Source organism: Theropithecus gelada, chromosome X, assembly GCF_003255815.1.
Source record: "Theropithecus gelada isolate Dixy chromosome X, Tgel_1.0, whole genome shotgun sequence".
In the NCBI taxonomy this organism is placed as follows: domain Eukaryota; kingdom Metazoa; phylum Chordata; class Mammalia; order Primates; family Cercopithecidae; genus Theropithecus; species Theropithecus gelada.
The window spans coordinates 30,275,547-30,292,474 of NC_037689.1; the positions used below are offsets into that span (position 1 = coordinate 30,275,547).

General features: G+C 39.7%; 1 protein-coding gene across 2 annotated transcripts in view; it reads right to left on the reverse strand.

Moving 5' to 3' along the window:
- ANOS1 (anosmin 1) overlaps positions 1 to 16,928 on the reverse strand; it is a 215,639-nt gene that overhangs the window by 170,883 nt on the left and 27,828 nt on the right. For both annotated transcript variants that reach the window (XM_025372222.1, XM_025372223.1), the window contains exon 2: positions 12,530 to 12,577. In XM_025372222.1, the coding sequence (XP_025228007.1) occupies positions 12,530 to 12,577 (48 nt within the window). The remainder of the gene's footprint in view (positions 1 to 12,529; positions 12,578 to 16,928) is intronic.

A 16,928-nucleotide genomic window follows, 5' to 3' on the forward strand; every position in this document is an offset into this window, starting at 1 on the left:
AAAAAAAAAAAAAAAAAAAAAAAAAAAAAAAAAAAAAAAACCTCCATTTATTTTCCTACAATGACTACTCTTTCAGAAACACAGAGAAATGAAAAGTTTCCAGGCCGGGCGCGGTGGCTCAAGCCTGTAATCCCAGCACTTTGGGAGGCCGAGATGGGCGGATCACGAGGTCAGGAGATCGAGACCATCCTGGCTAACACAGTGAAACCCCGTCTCTACTAAAAATACAAAAACTTAGCCGGGCGAGGTGGCAGGCGCCTGTAGTCCCAGCTACTCGGGAGGCTGAGGCAGGAGAATGGCGGGAACCCGGGAGGCAGAGCTTGTAGTGAGCCGAGATGGCGCCACCGCACTCCGGCCTGGGCGACAGAGTGAGACTCCGTCTCAAAAAAAAAAAAAAAAAAAAAAAACAAAACAAAACAAAAAAAAGAAATGAAAAGTTTCCAAAGTAGACTACGCACAAAAACAAATTAGGTTTTCTAAGAAGAACTCCTGTGTGTGATTCGGGAGACAACTAGACTTGAATCTCATTCCAACGATTACCTATAAGGTGGAGTCAAAATTATGGACATAGAAAAGCAAATGTGAACCCCTTAAATTCAAGTGAGAGTTTTCTACCCCAGTAGAGAATTATTTTGACAGTGACTGCCATGGCAGAGATAAAGCAACATGATACAATCTCATGCTCAATGCCCACAAATTCTATCTACGAGAGATTGAAATCCAATTCTGTATCCTTTCTCATACATAAGGGTCCCCAAACTTCAATCAGCATTGGTGCGTTTTTCCAGTTGCCAGAATAAACCTCAACATCTTCAAACAAGCGGCGCTCATCCCTGCTCTGCGTGCTTTCTGATGAACACATTACAAGTTCAAAACATCTGTCAGACTGTAATCACCATGTAATGCATCTTGACTCAGATGGTTTTCATATGTTCAAAACAGATTCCCTTTCTAAAGGCAGCTTTATGGAACTCGTCTTCAACTGTGAACCAAATAAGAGATTTCGTTTGCATTTTCTTTCATCAGATGGAAGAAGAAATTAATCGTAAGAGATTAGGAAAAGACTTACACAGAGGTGCATTTCCCCTTCCGCCTGTCTTTCCTTTGAAGTTTACAGCAGGTGGAAGAGTCTTTCACACCCGTAAAATTGACATGGAAAAGCAGAAACACACTGAGCTATTAACTTGTCACATATTGGATTTAAATCTAAATAGGAACCCGTTCTTTCCCTTATATATTGATTGTGTACCAGCTTAGCAGGAAGCTTTGCATGTTCTTTCAGCAGACAGACCAGTTTCTAAGTTAAATAACCTGGAATGTTTCAGCTACCGCAGGCTAATGATCACCCAAATGCACACTAATATGTTTGATAAAAGTTCTCAGCGTGAGGGCAGAAAACGCTTACCATGAGAATGACAGTGGTCAGGGGAAGCAAATCAGTGACACCAACTCATGCCGCCTTCAATGCTGGAGGCTCCAATTAGAACTGTGAGTCTGCATTCCAGGGGGCAGTGACAGATGGAAGTTTGCAGCAAATCTCTAATTGTTTAAATCATTAACTCATCCATCCACCTGCATTATCACTAGAAGGGACCCTGCTGGAAGCCTTCAGTGGTTTCTCAAAAATCTCAGGACTATTTCCTGGGCAGTTAAGAAATGGTGTTTTGAAACTAGTTGTTTATGTAGCTATTTGTGAGTTCTTTTTTTATCTTTTTCCCACGTTCTCACTTTTTCCTCTTCTTTTTTCTTTCCATTTCTGCCTTTGCATCAGAGATGATATCCACTTTAATGTCCTTATAGAGCAACATTGGATGAATTACTTATAAATCATGCCACACGTCCAGCCCTAACTTAATTTTCAATTGCATCAACTGCCTTAAGAGAGACTTCAGGCCGGGCTGTGTGGCTCACGCCTGTAATCCCACCACTTTGGGAAGGCTGAGGTGTGCAAGTGGCTTGAGCCCAGGAGTTTAAACCAGCTTGGACAACATAGTGAAATCTTGTCTCTACAAATAATAATAATAATAATAAATTAGCCAGGCATGGTGGCACATGCCTGTAGTCCCAGCTATTCAGGAGGCTAAGGCAAGAGGACTACTTGAGCCCGGGAAGTCAAGGATCCAGTGAGCCATGACGGTGCCACTGCACTTCAGCCTGGGCAACAGAGCAAGACCCTGTTGTCACGTGCATCCATGTGAAGAGACTACCAAACAGACTTTGTGTGAGCAATAAAGCTTTAAAAAAAAAAGAGAAAGAGAGAGAGAGAAAGAGAAAGAGAGACTTCATGTCTTACTAAGCACAAAAGGCCAAGGCTACTAATAATTATCTTTTGGCATCATGCTATAGGACAGTTGGAGAAATTTACATCCAATGGTTTATATTAATCATGCTAATATAATATTGTACATAAGATGGCTTTTTCAAAAGAACACTAGTTGAAACCTCACACACACTAACAATTTTTTTCCTCATGCATTCTACACAAATGTTAAATCCAAAATGTTGGTTTAAGGAAATAATAGAATATTTCTCTTATCTCTTCTAATGTTTATTATCACATCATATTTATTTTCTCCTGAAAAATAAAGACATGATCTCATGTAAGTAAAGATACGTACTTGTGGAAATAATAATATTAATATCCAAAATGAAGGGGAACTAATTATACCCGACTTGAGACGTTTTCTGCATAAATCTCTCCCTTTGAATGACACAAGCCTGCACTTCTCCTGAAGTCATTGTCAAATGTGATTTGGCTGTGAAGTCATTGTTTGCTCCAAAGGAGATGAATAAGTTGAACAACGGATGCTTGGTGAACAGCAACATTATTCTTGAAATGTATCATATATGAAGTCAGGAGATATTGTATAAGCATCAGTAAGTATTGCAACAGGTCAAAAGTATCTAAACATTTAAAATTTTGACCCACTTCATATTAGAATTACAATCAGATAAAAAACGTTCACCTTTGGTTCTTGGGTACTTGGGCAGAGTGCATTTTCATGTATGTCCGAGTTTTCATTTTGCTCCTAAGAAATGTCTTCCTTGGGCTCTATGGATTTACGGTCATTACCACATAAATCACAGAAAGCATCTCATACAAAACAAAAACTTCCACAGTCATATTCAGATGTGTTTCAGAGGTTTGGCCCTCACTCGATAAATTTCACAGATGGCAAATGAAGCCGTCCAGATTTTTATACAAGCAAAACCAATCTTCCTCACCTCTAAACATGGTTCTGAATAAAGCTGGAAAATTACTAACAGTTTGGAGTTGTAGCCCTTATAAGAACTGAACTCCCACTGAGATCAAAGCTGGAGTTTTGATTGGGCCCTAAATTACCGCTTTTCAATACATACACTCCAAACCAAATGGGGAACAAAAGTCAAGCCAGTGAGTTCCGGCACCCAAAGGCAGAGAGAGAAGCATGCAGGCTCCCCACAGACAGATGGTTGTTACTAAGTGGCATGCCATTGTTTGTTAGATGCAAGGTTTTAAAACATAACTCTGAGCTGAAGGTTAAAGGAGAAATCTTTTTTTTTTTTTTTTTTGAGACAGAGTCTCAATTTGTTGCCCAGGCTGGAGTGCAGTGGAGCGATCTCAGCTCACTGCAACCTCCACCTCCTGGGTTCAAGTGATTCTCCAGCCTCAGCCTCCTGAGTAGCTGGGATTACAGGCGTGCACCACCACACCCAGCTAATTTTTGTATTTTTAGTAGAGATGGGGTTTCACCATGTTGGCCAGGCTGGTCTTAAACTCCTGACCTCATGATCTGCCTGCTTCAGCCTCCCAAAGTGGAGAAATATTTTATAAAGTGAAGACAAGACTCATGCAAATATCAGATGAAAATGTACCAAAGATTTTATTTAACTCAAGAAATAGTCATATGTTACATTTGATTCAAAGGAAAAATCCCTTAGATAAACAGACAACAGACAGATAAATGATAGACAGATTAGGATGGATGGATGGATGGATGGATGGATGGATGGATGGATGGATGGATGGATGAATAGGGTCAATAAGGAATGCTGGTGCTGAAATGGATTTACAAATATATGCAAAATGTTGTATTCCTGGAGGAAGCATCAAGTGTATTCCACTAGACAAAATTTATTTTGCATTTTCACGGACAAGAGTTAGTTATTTTCATTATCAATTTTCTACCATTTGCAGAGTGGGAAAATAGTTCAAAGCAGTGAACACTGGACAGAACTTGGAGAAGTGCAATAGAGAGAAAAATAATCTTTACTTTTGCCAATTTTCAAGTCTTTCACAATTTTTCTTGACTCTGATCATCACATTTTAACACTGGATTTTCAAAAATTAGCTGTGATTTATTTGAAGTTTTTTTTTTCACTATTGCTTACTATTCATTATTTCAAATCCCTGCAGTTTGACAATGTTCTATAAGCAATGTCAGAAACTGTCCATTTTTGTTTGACTTTAAATATTTTAAGATATGTCTTTGTATTGTCAGAAGAATGCATTTTTATTGTTTCGTTTGGGTTTAGTTTTGTCTGTGTGAATGTAATGTCATAGAAGAGGGGTTGACAAACTACAGCAGCAGGCCAAATTCAGGTTGCCACCTGTTTTTGTAGAACCAGTGAGCTAAGAATGGTTCTTTCATTTTCAATGGTTGGAAAAAAAAAATAAGTAAAATATTATAACGTGAAAATTACAGGAAATTTAAATTTTAGTATCTACAAATAATGTTTTATTGGAACACAGACACTCTTCTTGGTCTATGTATTTTCTACTATTGCTTTTGCGCTGCAGAAGTAGAGTTGGGTAGTTGCAACAGGGACCTTATGGGCTGCCAAGACAAAGGTGGCTACTATGTGGTGTTTTTATAGAAGTCATTTGCTAACCACTATCCTAGAACACTGCTTTTAATGAAAAGTTACATTGAAAAGGATGATGGGATTCAGGACACGCTACTCAAAATATGGCACCTTCGCATATTAAACAAACAAAAGCAGGAAAGTCTCTCGGACCTCCCCTCCTCACCCACACATACGCTTCTCCCTGATGCAGGGCATCCTGCTTAGGAAAGCTTTTCCAACATTCCCAAGAAGCAGGTCAGAAGACACTCATGTGAGGGCCTCCCAATCCCTGGAAGAAAGGAACATGCTCATCTCTGAAGATGACGGGTCACAGAGAGGAACCTGAACAAACAGGCCTTGCTAAATTCCCCAGTTTATCTCCACTAGTTCACACCGTTTTTGTCCTATCATATTTCTCTATCGGTATTCACTCTTTGTCAAAGGTACCATAAAAAGACACAGAATTAACCATTTACTGGAGTCTTCATTTCTTTAGGAAGGCTTCCATAGCATGTAAATCTTACTAAATAAATTTGCAAGTTTTCCTGTTCTTACTCTATCTTGTGTTAAAAGGACCTAAGTCATGAACATAGGATGGGTAGAGAGAAGGATATTTGTCCTCCTCTACCCGAAAAAGCCACTGGGAAACAAAGATATTAACATGGCTCATTACAATATTTTGACTCTGTGCTATGACTACATACCAGGGCATCTTGCCCATGAATTTGAATTTCCTGTCAAATGCTCCAAATCATTCCTAAGTGGGCTTTTAGGGAAATTACATACAATGAAAACAGAATGTAAGAACAAGCATTTCCTCTGAGCTGGAGGCTGTCTTTGGTTGGATATATCATTGCTTCAGGCCTCAGGTTCCTGAAGTGCACAATGAAAGAACTGCACTGGATATTCCTAAATATTCTCTCTAGCTTTAGAATTCTTCTCTCCATCCTTCATGCAAACAATGATCTCAATGGTCTGTATCACCCATGTTCCCCTACTGAGAGGAGCCATCTAAATCTTAACACAGTCAGTCCTAGGATCCATGTGTCTGTGGCTCATTCAAATAGTTTTCTCTTTCTTCATCAAGTATTTCCATCCCAGAGGACCAAATAAGTTATGAACATGAGAACTGAGCCTTAGGACCATGAGCAGAGCCTAATAGAGACTGGGTAATTCACACATTAACCTTTAATGGGTGAGTACAGAGGAACTTCAGAATGATGGAAGAGTTAGAACTGTGAGATTAGCAAAGAGAAAAAGCAGAAATGGATTCTAAAGGTGCACAAATGCTCTAATGGGCAAAGTAAAGGGGAGAAGATGGTTATGTCCCCATTGGTACAGTAATGGGGACTCATAAGGAATATTGCATGATTTTTTTTTTTAAGACCGTGTCTCACTCTGTTGCCAGGCTGGAGTGCAGTGGCGTGATCTTGGCTCACTGCAAACTCTACCTCCAGGGTTCAAGCGATTCTCCCACCTCAGCCTCCCAAGTAGCTGGGACTACAGGCGTGCACCACCACACCGAGATAATTTTTGTATTTTTAGTAGAGATGGGGTTTTATCATGTTGGCCAGGATGGTCTCCATCTCCTGCCCTCGTGATCTTCCAAAGTGCTGGGATTACAGCCTCCCAAAGTGCTGGGATTACAGGCATCGGCCACCACCCCAGGCTGGAATACTGCATGAATTTTTAAGAATGGATGAAGTAACAATAGCTGGGAATTTTCTCAGTGAGCAAAAAAGTAACAAATTAATGCAAAGACCAAGTTCACCCTTTGTATCACTTTATCACTAGGGCCTAGGGCATAGTAGATGCTCAATGAGTATGTACTGAAATGGGATTAATCAGACTCTATTGGAATGAGCAAATGAAATGTATTTAAAGAAAATGTTAAACTAGAAACATAATTACAAGGGCTGAACAGCCACAACATTATAATATATGGGAAAAAATAGGACCTGATTTACATTATATTTGGCATGGAGTAATTTGCTATTTAAGAGAAAGGTTAATGAAAATAGGTTCTTAAAGGAATAGGCCGGCTGCAGTGGCTCACGCCTGTAATCCCAGCACTTTGGGAGGCTGAGGTAGGTGAATCATTTGAGGCTAGGAGTTTGATGCCAGCCTGGCCAAAATGGAGAAACCCCGTCTCTACTAAAAATACAAAAATTAGCCAGGCATGGTCGTGGGCACCTGTAATCCCAGCTACTCAGGACGTTGAGGCTGGAGAATCACCTGAGCCTGTAAGGCAGAGTTGCAGTGAGCCAAGATCGTGCCACTGCACTACAGCCTGGGCAACAAAAGCAAAATTCCGTCTAAAATAAAATAAAGTAAAATAAAATAAAATAAAGTAATGTACATTGTTAAGATTGGACCAACTTAAAAATATTATTAGAATGGAAATATATCACATTTTATCAGTATGTTTTACATTACTATAGTAATATTTCATTCCAAAAAGTATTTAGGGTGGCTTGGACTGAAAAAAAAAGAAATTAAGAAAAAAATTGTTTGCAAAAGATATTTAGATAGAATTTTTAAAACACATTATTTTTTACACCAAAGGTGTATATTTACTTTCTTGATTAAAAATAGGTGATCTTATTATTTACTTACTACTAAAATTGAAGTACTAAAAATAAGTTAAAGTAAAGGCATCATTTTAGGATAGATTTGATATATTTTAAAAGGCTTGGCCGGGCATGGTGACTCACGCCTGTAATCCCAGTATTTTGGGAAGCTGAGGGGGACAGATTACTTGAGGCCAGGAATTTGAGACCAGCCTGGTCAACATGTCAAAACCCCATCTCTACTAAAAATACAAAAATAAGCTGGGCATGTTAGCAGGTGTAATCCCAGCTACTGGGGAGGCTGAGGCACAAGAATTGCTTGAAGCCAGGAGGCGGAGGTTGCAGTGAGCCGAGATCGTGCCACTGCACTCCAGCCTGGCACACAGAGCAAGACTCCATCTCTAAATAAATAAATAAATGGTTTGCCCTGTTCTGAGACTGAAACTGTGCTTAGATGTCAATTTTGCGAACAGTTTATTCTGGAGTGGCCAAGGGCATACTGCATTCTTATGGGTTAAATGTTCTCTCAACATAAAAAGAAAAGAAAAGAAAAGAGAAATCACCTTAATGGAGGAATTTCTAAGGAATCTATTTCTGTGGGAATCTACTGTGTATCCCTAAATGAAGCTGAATCAGAAGAGTGGGCCATCTTTAGGCTGTATCTTTCTGACTTCCCACCAGACAACAGGAACATAAAAGCAAGAAAGAGAAAATATGGCTCATTTGCTAGAATTGGGTCACAGTTTTGCCCCGAAGTTTCACTATTCACAGTAGTTACAAGGGTGAGGAAAAAAAACAAACAAACTAGCGCATCAAGAGAATCAACCACTAAACTGAGCAAGAGCTCTTTCATAACTTTAAAAAAGTTATTCTATAATACTTCATACGTGTGAGGTGTACAATGAGAAAATCACTGGCTTTTAATTCCACCGGAACTCAGTTCGAATCCCGTGTAGGGGATTTACTGGTACTTATTAGTCAAGTGACTTTGTAAGAAAGTCACCCACCTTTTCTGAGCATCTGTGACATGAAGGTGGTCATTCCAAGATGAAGTCGAGATTAATTTCACCCACACACAATTCCATCTTCATAGAACAAAAGAAATGTAAACTAACAGTAACTTAAGAGAGATAGAAAGGTATTTCCTCTTCATGTGCAACGCTGGTATGGGGCCCACAGTATCAAAGAGCCAGATTCCTTCTGTCTTTCTTGTCAGTTATTCTCAGCCTGGACTCCATCCTCAAAAGTACCTCATGGCCCAAGAAAGCTGCTGGGGCCCCTGCCATTGGTATGCCCTCTAAGAAGCAGGGAAGGACAATGGGAAGAGAACAAATGAGTGCATTTTCTAGCTAAATCAGTTCCCTTTAAAAGAGGCATTTTGAAATTTCTTCACAATGATTCCACTTGGGCAAGAAATTAGCTACTGGCCATATTTAGAAGCAATGGAGCTTGGGGCAATATAGATGTTTAACCCAAGGTGACAACGTACTCAGGTGACGAATGAGCTTTCGATTAGCAGAGAAGAGGAGAAACTGGATTAGTAGGCAAAGAGACATCTTTCTCACCAGTGTTAGAGAGTACATGATGACAATCAGAATTCCTAAACATAATGAGCCCCTAAAAAGGTGCTTGGCACATTCCTTGTGCTCAGTAAACTATACATTTGTTTTCTCTCATATAATAAAGTAAAACTGCTGAGGACTATGCTCTTAATTTTTTTTATAACTCCACAAATGTGTAGGCCAGGGTTTGTCAATCTCAGCATTACTGATATTTGGAGACAGATAATCTTTGCTGTGGGAGGGCTTTTCTGTGCAGTATAGGTTCTTTATTAGCATCCCTGGCCTTGACCCACTAGATGCCAGTAACTCCTCACTCCCAACTGTGACAATCAAAAATATTTCCAGCCATTGGCAATTGTTCCTGGGGGAGCAAATTGCCCTCGGTTGAGAACCACTGGCCTAGATCTGTGCTGGACAATAGGCACTCTTCTATATTCTCTAGGGTTGAGTGGTGCAGGGGCTAAAGACCCTTCAGCTCATAGTGATGATTCCATTATGTCGAACCCCGCATACTCTTGAAGTCAGATGAAGCACAGAGATGAATCTCTACAGTTAAAATGTTTTCTTCCAGCCTGGCCAACATGGAGAAACCCCATCTCTACTAAAAAATACAAAAATTAGCCAGGCATGGTGGCAGGCACCTGTAATCCCAGCTACTCGGGAGGCTGAGGCAGGAGAATTGCTTGAATCCGGGAGGCAGAGGTTGCAGTGACCCAAGATTGCAGCACTGCACTCCAGCCTGGGTGACAGAACAAGACTCCATCTCGAAAAACAAACAACAACAACAACAAAGTTGGGGACAGAGCACAGGCAGACAAGAGACAGCCAATGAGAATCAGGGTAGGGCTTTGGATTTTAGTCTGAGTGAGATGGAAATGCATCATTGGGTTTAAGGTAGACAGCAGTGCGATGGCACTTATATTTTTGAAGGGTTTTCCCAGGAGCCACGAGGAAATGTGACTGTTTGGGGTCAGAGTGGAAGCTAGGAAACCCATCGGGATGCTCTTGGATTCATCCCAGACAGAATGGCAGGTTGGAGGTGGGAAGAGTGGTTAGATGAGATCTATTCCACAGGGGTCTGAAGGAGGAGCTGACAGGCTTTGCAGATGATCACCAGAAGTGATTAAAAAGTGTGTCGTTTCTAGAAAACATTATGCAAACCTAATCTTTTAAAATATATCATCAGAAAATTATATCATTAACACTACTTCTGACTTTTCTGAGTTTTCTGACCTTTCTCTCCCTATATTTGTACAAACTGGTTTCTAGAGTTGTTGGCCTGTAAGAAACACAATGTAGAAGACAGGGATCTGTATGTCTCTACTGGTTTGCTGAGTGATCACAGAACCATCATCAATATGTACGTGACTGAATTTTCCCATCTGTAAAACTGATGACTATGTGACTACAGATTACCAGTAACCTTGTTAACCTACACGTTAAGAGAAAAAGCCCACCTAGTACTTCATGAATCCCAAAAGAAATGCAAATTGTAATTATCTGCACAGGTATCCAGACATGATAACATCCAAAGGAGACAAACTTTGATTAATAAGCAAGATTCAATCCCAAAGAGTCCCAAAGAACTGTATTATATCAAACATAAAGGATCCCAAGTTAAAGACAATCCTTAAACTTGTCAGCTTTGTAATATATTCCAGAGTTTCAGTTGGGCTTAATTGTGACTTATTGATTGATTCTTGCTTTCTGACAAAAAGGATTGCTTTCTTTCCTTGTGAAATTCAAAGTCTCTCATGGCAGCCTTGATTAATCATTTGCAAAATATGGTTTAACTATCTACGATCCCTAGTGTACAAATTTCTTTCATTGCAATAATTTTAAAGTAATTCAAATAAACCTGTTCTAATCAAATCCCTTGTAAGTCTGTAAAAGATAATTTCTTGATGGGATATGGAAAAAATGTGTGCTTAAATAAGTAGTATTACCAATGTAACAAATTATCATTCCTATAATACACAATTAATATGACATTGAACAAAAAGAATACTTAGGAAATTTAATCGACCTCATAGCATTATGTGCTTTATCTGGAATGATGGCATGAAAAAGTTATCTAAAATTCCAGTTGAAGACCAATTAATATAATCAATACCAGAAAATGTCTGGACAGAACAAATGCTTAGGACATTACATAAAAAGAGTAAGTGGACTGTAACCAGGCATTTCATTCCTGCCCAGTATCTAGACAGTCAGAGATAAGCAAAGCTTATCTTCATCAAATTATTTAACATTCACGTAGGAACTCTGTTCTATTTTATTTTATTTTATTTTATTTATTTTTTTGAGACGGAGTCTCGCTCTGTCGCCCAGGCTGGAGTGCAGTGACCAGATCTCGGCTCACTGCAAGCTCCGCCTCCCAGGTTCACGCCATTCTCCTGCCTCAGCCTCCCTAGTAGCTGGGACTACAGGCGCCCGCCACCTCGCCCCGTTAGTTTTTCTTTTTTTTTTTTTTTTGTATTTTTCAGTAGAGACGGGGTTTCACCGTGTTAGCCAGGATGGTCTCGATCTCCTGACCTCGTGATCCGCCCGTCTCGGCCTCCCAAAGTGCTGGGATTACAGGCTTGAGCCACCGCGCCAGGCCTCTGTTCTATTTTAAAATAACACTCGTGTATTCAGTGAGCATGATTGTGGAAATGCATCCTTAGAACAAAGTTTTTGGTTTAGGAATATTATTTTATAATCATTTATTGTATGTATTTGAAAGACCTTTCACAAATTAATCCTTTTCATAAATATGCTATTTCAAGATTATTATATATTCCTTAGATTACTTGTTGTTTATAAAATAAAGGTGTATTTCTATTTTAGGACTAAAAGTAATATCCATGAAATACACTGTATGAAACACTATTATGATCTCAAAGTTTTGCTCCAATGTTTTTAGCAAACTTTGTAAACTTCACTCATTTACATAACCTGATTACAAAACCTACTTCAGACTGGAGCTAGAGTACCATCATATATATATATTTAGAAAACAAAGGTTTTGGTGTATTGGGATTGAGGTAAGAACTGTATTATATCAAACATAAAATGAGTAGCATAATAAAGTTTATAGTACTTTAGTGTGAGGCAAAGAATACTCAAAAATGGAAAAGAGACTGTTTAATGAAAAAATCAAATTATTTAACCAGCAATTCCTACAAAGAAACCAAAATACATGCAAAATAACATAAGTATAAATAGAACACATTAAATCTTCTCTGGTGTAACCAGAGGGCATTTTCTTCTTAGTGTTTTTTAACAGAAAATTACAAACAACAAATAAAATACAGTAGTATACAGAACCATCGATACCTGTATCTTGATGGCAGTGCTAGCTATGCAAATCGAATCTTACACATGATAAATGTCACAAAATCATATACATATGTTGCATGCATATCGATTTTGTGCTTTTGATATTGTTTTCAATTACTTAAAGTGTAACCATTGGTGGAAACGGGGCATACATGATTACTCTGTGCTGTCTTTGCAACTTACTGTGAAACTATAATTATTCCAAAATTCAAAGTTTTTGCATCATTCATACAGGTGTAGTAAACGTACCTTAGAACATTGCTTGTGATTCTGGCACCAAACCAGGGAACCATTGTTCTGCAAAAAGAAAAAGGAAAAATATTCATTATATACTCTTCTAATAGAAAGCTACACATACACAGATTTCTAATTTAAAATTATAATTTATGCATATAATTTTTGAATATTTGCATTTTAACAAATGCAAAACCTGATGTCCTTCCCTTCCAATGACAGAAAATGTGTTTGTAAGTTTCATTTTGTTGTTGATTTCATGATGTAAACAAAGACATATAAAATACTAAAGATTCCAAGCTGCCTGAAATGAAAAAGGGTCTGAGGCAACTTTGATGGTGTGTTGAGCAGTGAAGCAGGTAAATGAACACTAGACGTTCCACCAATAGTCAGCGGTTTTGAGAAATTTACAACTTAAGCATTGTGGCTGCTTTTGACCTCAACCAATTTACAGGAATAAGAGTTTGGGATTGGGAGAAAGATCTTGTATTGGTCTGTTCTTACACTTCTATAAAGAAGTACCTGAAACTGAGTAATTTATGAAGAAAAAAGGTTTCATTGACTCACAGTTCTGCAGGCTTAACAGGAAGTATGGCTGGAAGGCTCAGGAAACGTACACTCATGGCGGAAGGCAAAGGGGAAGCAAGCACATCTTACCATGGCAGAGCAGGAGAGAGAGAGAGCAAAAAGGGAAGTGCCACACACTTTTAAGCCATCAGATCTTGTGAGAACTCACTCACCATCATGAGAACGGCAAGGAGGAAATCCACCCCTATAGTCCAATTACCTCTCACCAGGCCCATCCTTCCAATTCGACATAAGATTTGGGCAGGCACACAAATCCAAACTACATCAGATCCCATGTGAAAAGCCTTCTCTTACTCTTTCACCAAACATATGATCACAGACAAGAGACTTAACATCCCCATGCCTCAGTTTATCCATCAGTAAAGCAAGCCTAACAGCAATATCTCATGCATCAGGCCACTGGGATAGCTAAATGAAACAATAGATACACTAAATATATAACAAATATTTGGAGCAGTGTGGTGGCTCATGCCTGTAATCCCAGCACTTTGGGAGGCCAAGACGGATGGATCACCTCAGGTCAGGAGTTTGAGACCAGCCTGACCAACATGGTGAAACCCTGTCTCTACTAAAAAATATAAAATTAGCCGGGTGTGGTGGCGCATGCCTGTAATCCCAGCTACTGGGGAGGCTAAGGCAGGCGAATCATTTGAACCTAGGAGGAGGAGGTTGCAGTGAGCTGAAATTGCACCATTGCACTCCAGCCTGGGCAACAAGAGGAAAACTCCATCTCAAAAAAAAAAATGGACTATGATTTATTATCCTGATCATGTTTTTTTTGGTCATGTTTTTTTCTCTGGTTGGGATCTTTTAAGTCAGGTTATGCTAGGCTGGAATAGGTGGCAAAGCTAGCAGAAACCATCACCCAATAGCTAAGACGTCATGACCTCTAATTCTCTGAAGTTCAAGGTGGAGATGAGACAAAATCACCCATTTCCTATGTTTGAACGTCTAAACTTTTAATATGAAGGATACTAGTATGGATAGAGCAAGATGATACATGTTTGCAGTTATGAGAAAAGAAAATTGAACCAAAAGATATCTTTTAGAAAATACTTTTATAGCAAGTTTATTGAGATACAATTCACAAAATTCACTCATTTACACTGTACAATTTGAATATATTCAGAAAGCTATACAACCATCATCACTATTTAATTGTAGAACATTTTCATCAGCCCAAAAAGAAACCTGGACCTATTTGTAGTCACTCCCATTCTGTCTTCCCCACTACTTGCCAAACCCTGGCAAACACTAAATCTACTTCTGTCTTTATCTATTTGACTATTCTGGACATTTTATATAAGTGGAATCATACAGTATGTGTCTGGCTTCTTGATGCTAAATGCTACAGCAATCTTGCTTCATGTACATTGTAGCATATATTGGTACTTCATCTTTTTTGACTCTCAGTTTCAGCTATATGGATATACCACATTTTGCCCATCCACTGCCAATAATATATCTGAATATGTCCCTTCCCAATAATAGCTTAATTATAGAATCCCCCACAAACCAGTAAATAAATCTCAGCTGTACAGGATTGGCAATCTTCTTCAATGTGAAGATTATTGGCTTAAAAGATCTCAGTCCCATATGAATGCTTTAACTATGAAACCTCTCTAGCATACAGCCCTACTTTTTACTTCTTCTCAGCCTTAACTCCCAATAATTCCTACACATGCTTAGGATTTTAGCCAGCCTTAACTCCCAATAATTCCTACACATTCTTAGGATTTTAGCCAATCTCCTATGAACCTACATACCACCTACTGAATTCCATACGTCCACACCTGGGCCCTCATCTCTCCCCTCACATCTATGCCCCTCATGGAGAGAGCAAGGTCTGAAGCTGGAGACGCATATGAACAGCCTAGGGTGAAGTTCGGTATGATTTTTGGCAGGGATTACATCAGATAAATAATTAGATTGGGCAGAGGCCAATGCTGGACAAATGATGGGCGTGGTTGAGTTACTGGAAAATGAGGTGTTAGGAGAAAGCGTGTAAGAGGGCATAACATACCCTTTTATAAAACTGATGTTTTATAAAGGGAGTCATTGGCTTGGTTATAAGCTAAAAGTTTAGAGGGCCAGGCTGACTAGGGGATGGTCATAAACAGAGTGACAACTGCAAAAAGCAGGGGCCGGGCATTGAGCATGCAGAAGCTGGGGGCTGGGACAGGGCAGCTTTGAAGAACTTCCTACATGACGGCCAGCCTCAGCATGTTGCGCGGTGTGTAGGTTCATACGCGATCAGCTAAAATCCTAGGTATGTGAAGGAATTATTGGGAGTTAAGGTTGAGAAGAAGTAAATACGGGGTTTCATGGTTAAAGCTTCCCCTGCTTCACCTGTGCAGAGTTGGCTCCTGCCAGGACTTCCAAGGACCATACCTGTCTGAGCACATCCTGGACTCAACCTGAGTGTTCCAAACTCCTCCCCACCCAGTGATGGGAAGCAATGAGGCACCTTCTAAAGAGATTCAGGGTTGAACTGGACAGCCTCAGACCTTGGAGACTAGATCAAAGCCAGTTCCCGAAGGTCTTTTTTAGCACCATCTTGGTTTGAAGGCTTTGAGTCTTCTTGAGTCAGGTCAGCAGGGTCCTGTTCCTTGGTCTAGAAACCTCAACATGGGCACGGGTGAGACGTCCTTCCCTTCCAGATGTTTCTTTTCATAGGCAGATGGGCAGGACCTTATCTCTGGATGAGATCAGGGGACCTTCAGCTATTTCTGCACTTGCTGGATTCCTCTTTGGAGTTTTATCACACCCTCTCCTGCTGAATGATATACTTTACTTTGTCTGTGTCTTCGTTGCTCAACTAGATTTTTCCCTGGGGACAGGACTCCATGTTTCCTCTTTACCTGTCTGTATCACGTTAGCAAGGGAGGGCAGGTCTTGGTCCTCATAGAGAAGGTACATTTCTGAGGCCATGCAAGGGTGACTGGGGTTCCAAAAGTAGGCACAGCAACTGTTGTCAACAGGTTGACAAAATATGACTAATGTGGCAATACATCTTTGACTATTATTATTATTACAGTGGCCAAATCTATGTGGCAGAAATGTGCCTTGATATTTTAATACTCACCCCATGTAATCATCCCACAAAATGACATAAGCTTCATTTATTCATTTTACTGTTAAGAAACCTGTAGTCAGGGAAACCAAGTAAAATATGCAGAGTGACAAAGCCAGTGATTAACCTCAGTGGTAAACAACACAACAGGTAAAGCCACAGGTGAAGAAAGGAGCAAGATGCACACTCGATTTTGAAGGAATTTCCAGATTTATAACCTTGAAAGGAGAGATGAAGATTGGTCCAACAGTCCTAAATACCGTATGTTGAGGTAGCAGCAGTTCAGATGGATGGGGTGAAGCAGAGAATAGGAGGGGAGATCAGGTACATCGACAGACAGTAGACTGCAGGATTTTCATTACAGAAGATTTTATCTCTGGAAATAAATTTTTTAATTTAACAAATATCAGAGAGTTAATTAAAACAAAAATAAAGAATTAGAGTCCTGAGAAGCCCTGTGCAGGACACACCTTGATATGGTTTGGCTGTGTCCCCACCCAAATCTCATCTTGAACTGTAGCTCCCACAATTCCTGCGTGATGTGAGAGGGACCCTATGAGAGGTAATTGCATCATGGGGGCGGGTTTTTCCCATGTTATTCTCATGATAGTAAGTCTCACAAGATCTGATGGTTTTATAAAGGGCAGTTGCCCCCGCACACCCTCTCTTGCCTGCCACCATTTAAGATGTGCCTTTGCTCCTCCTTTGTCTTCCACCATGATTGTGAGGCCTCCTCAGCCATGTGGAACTGTG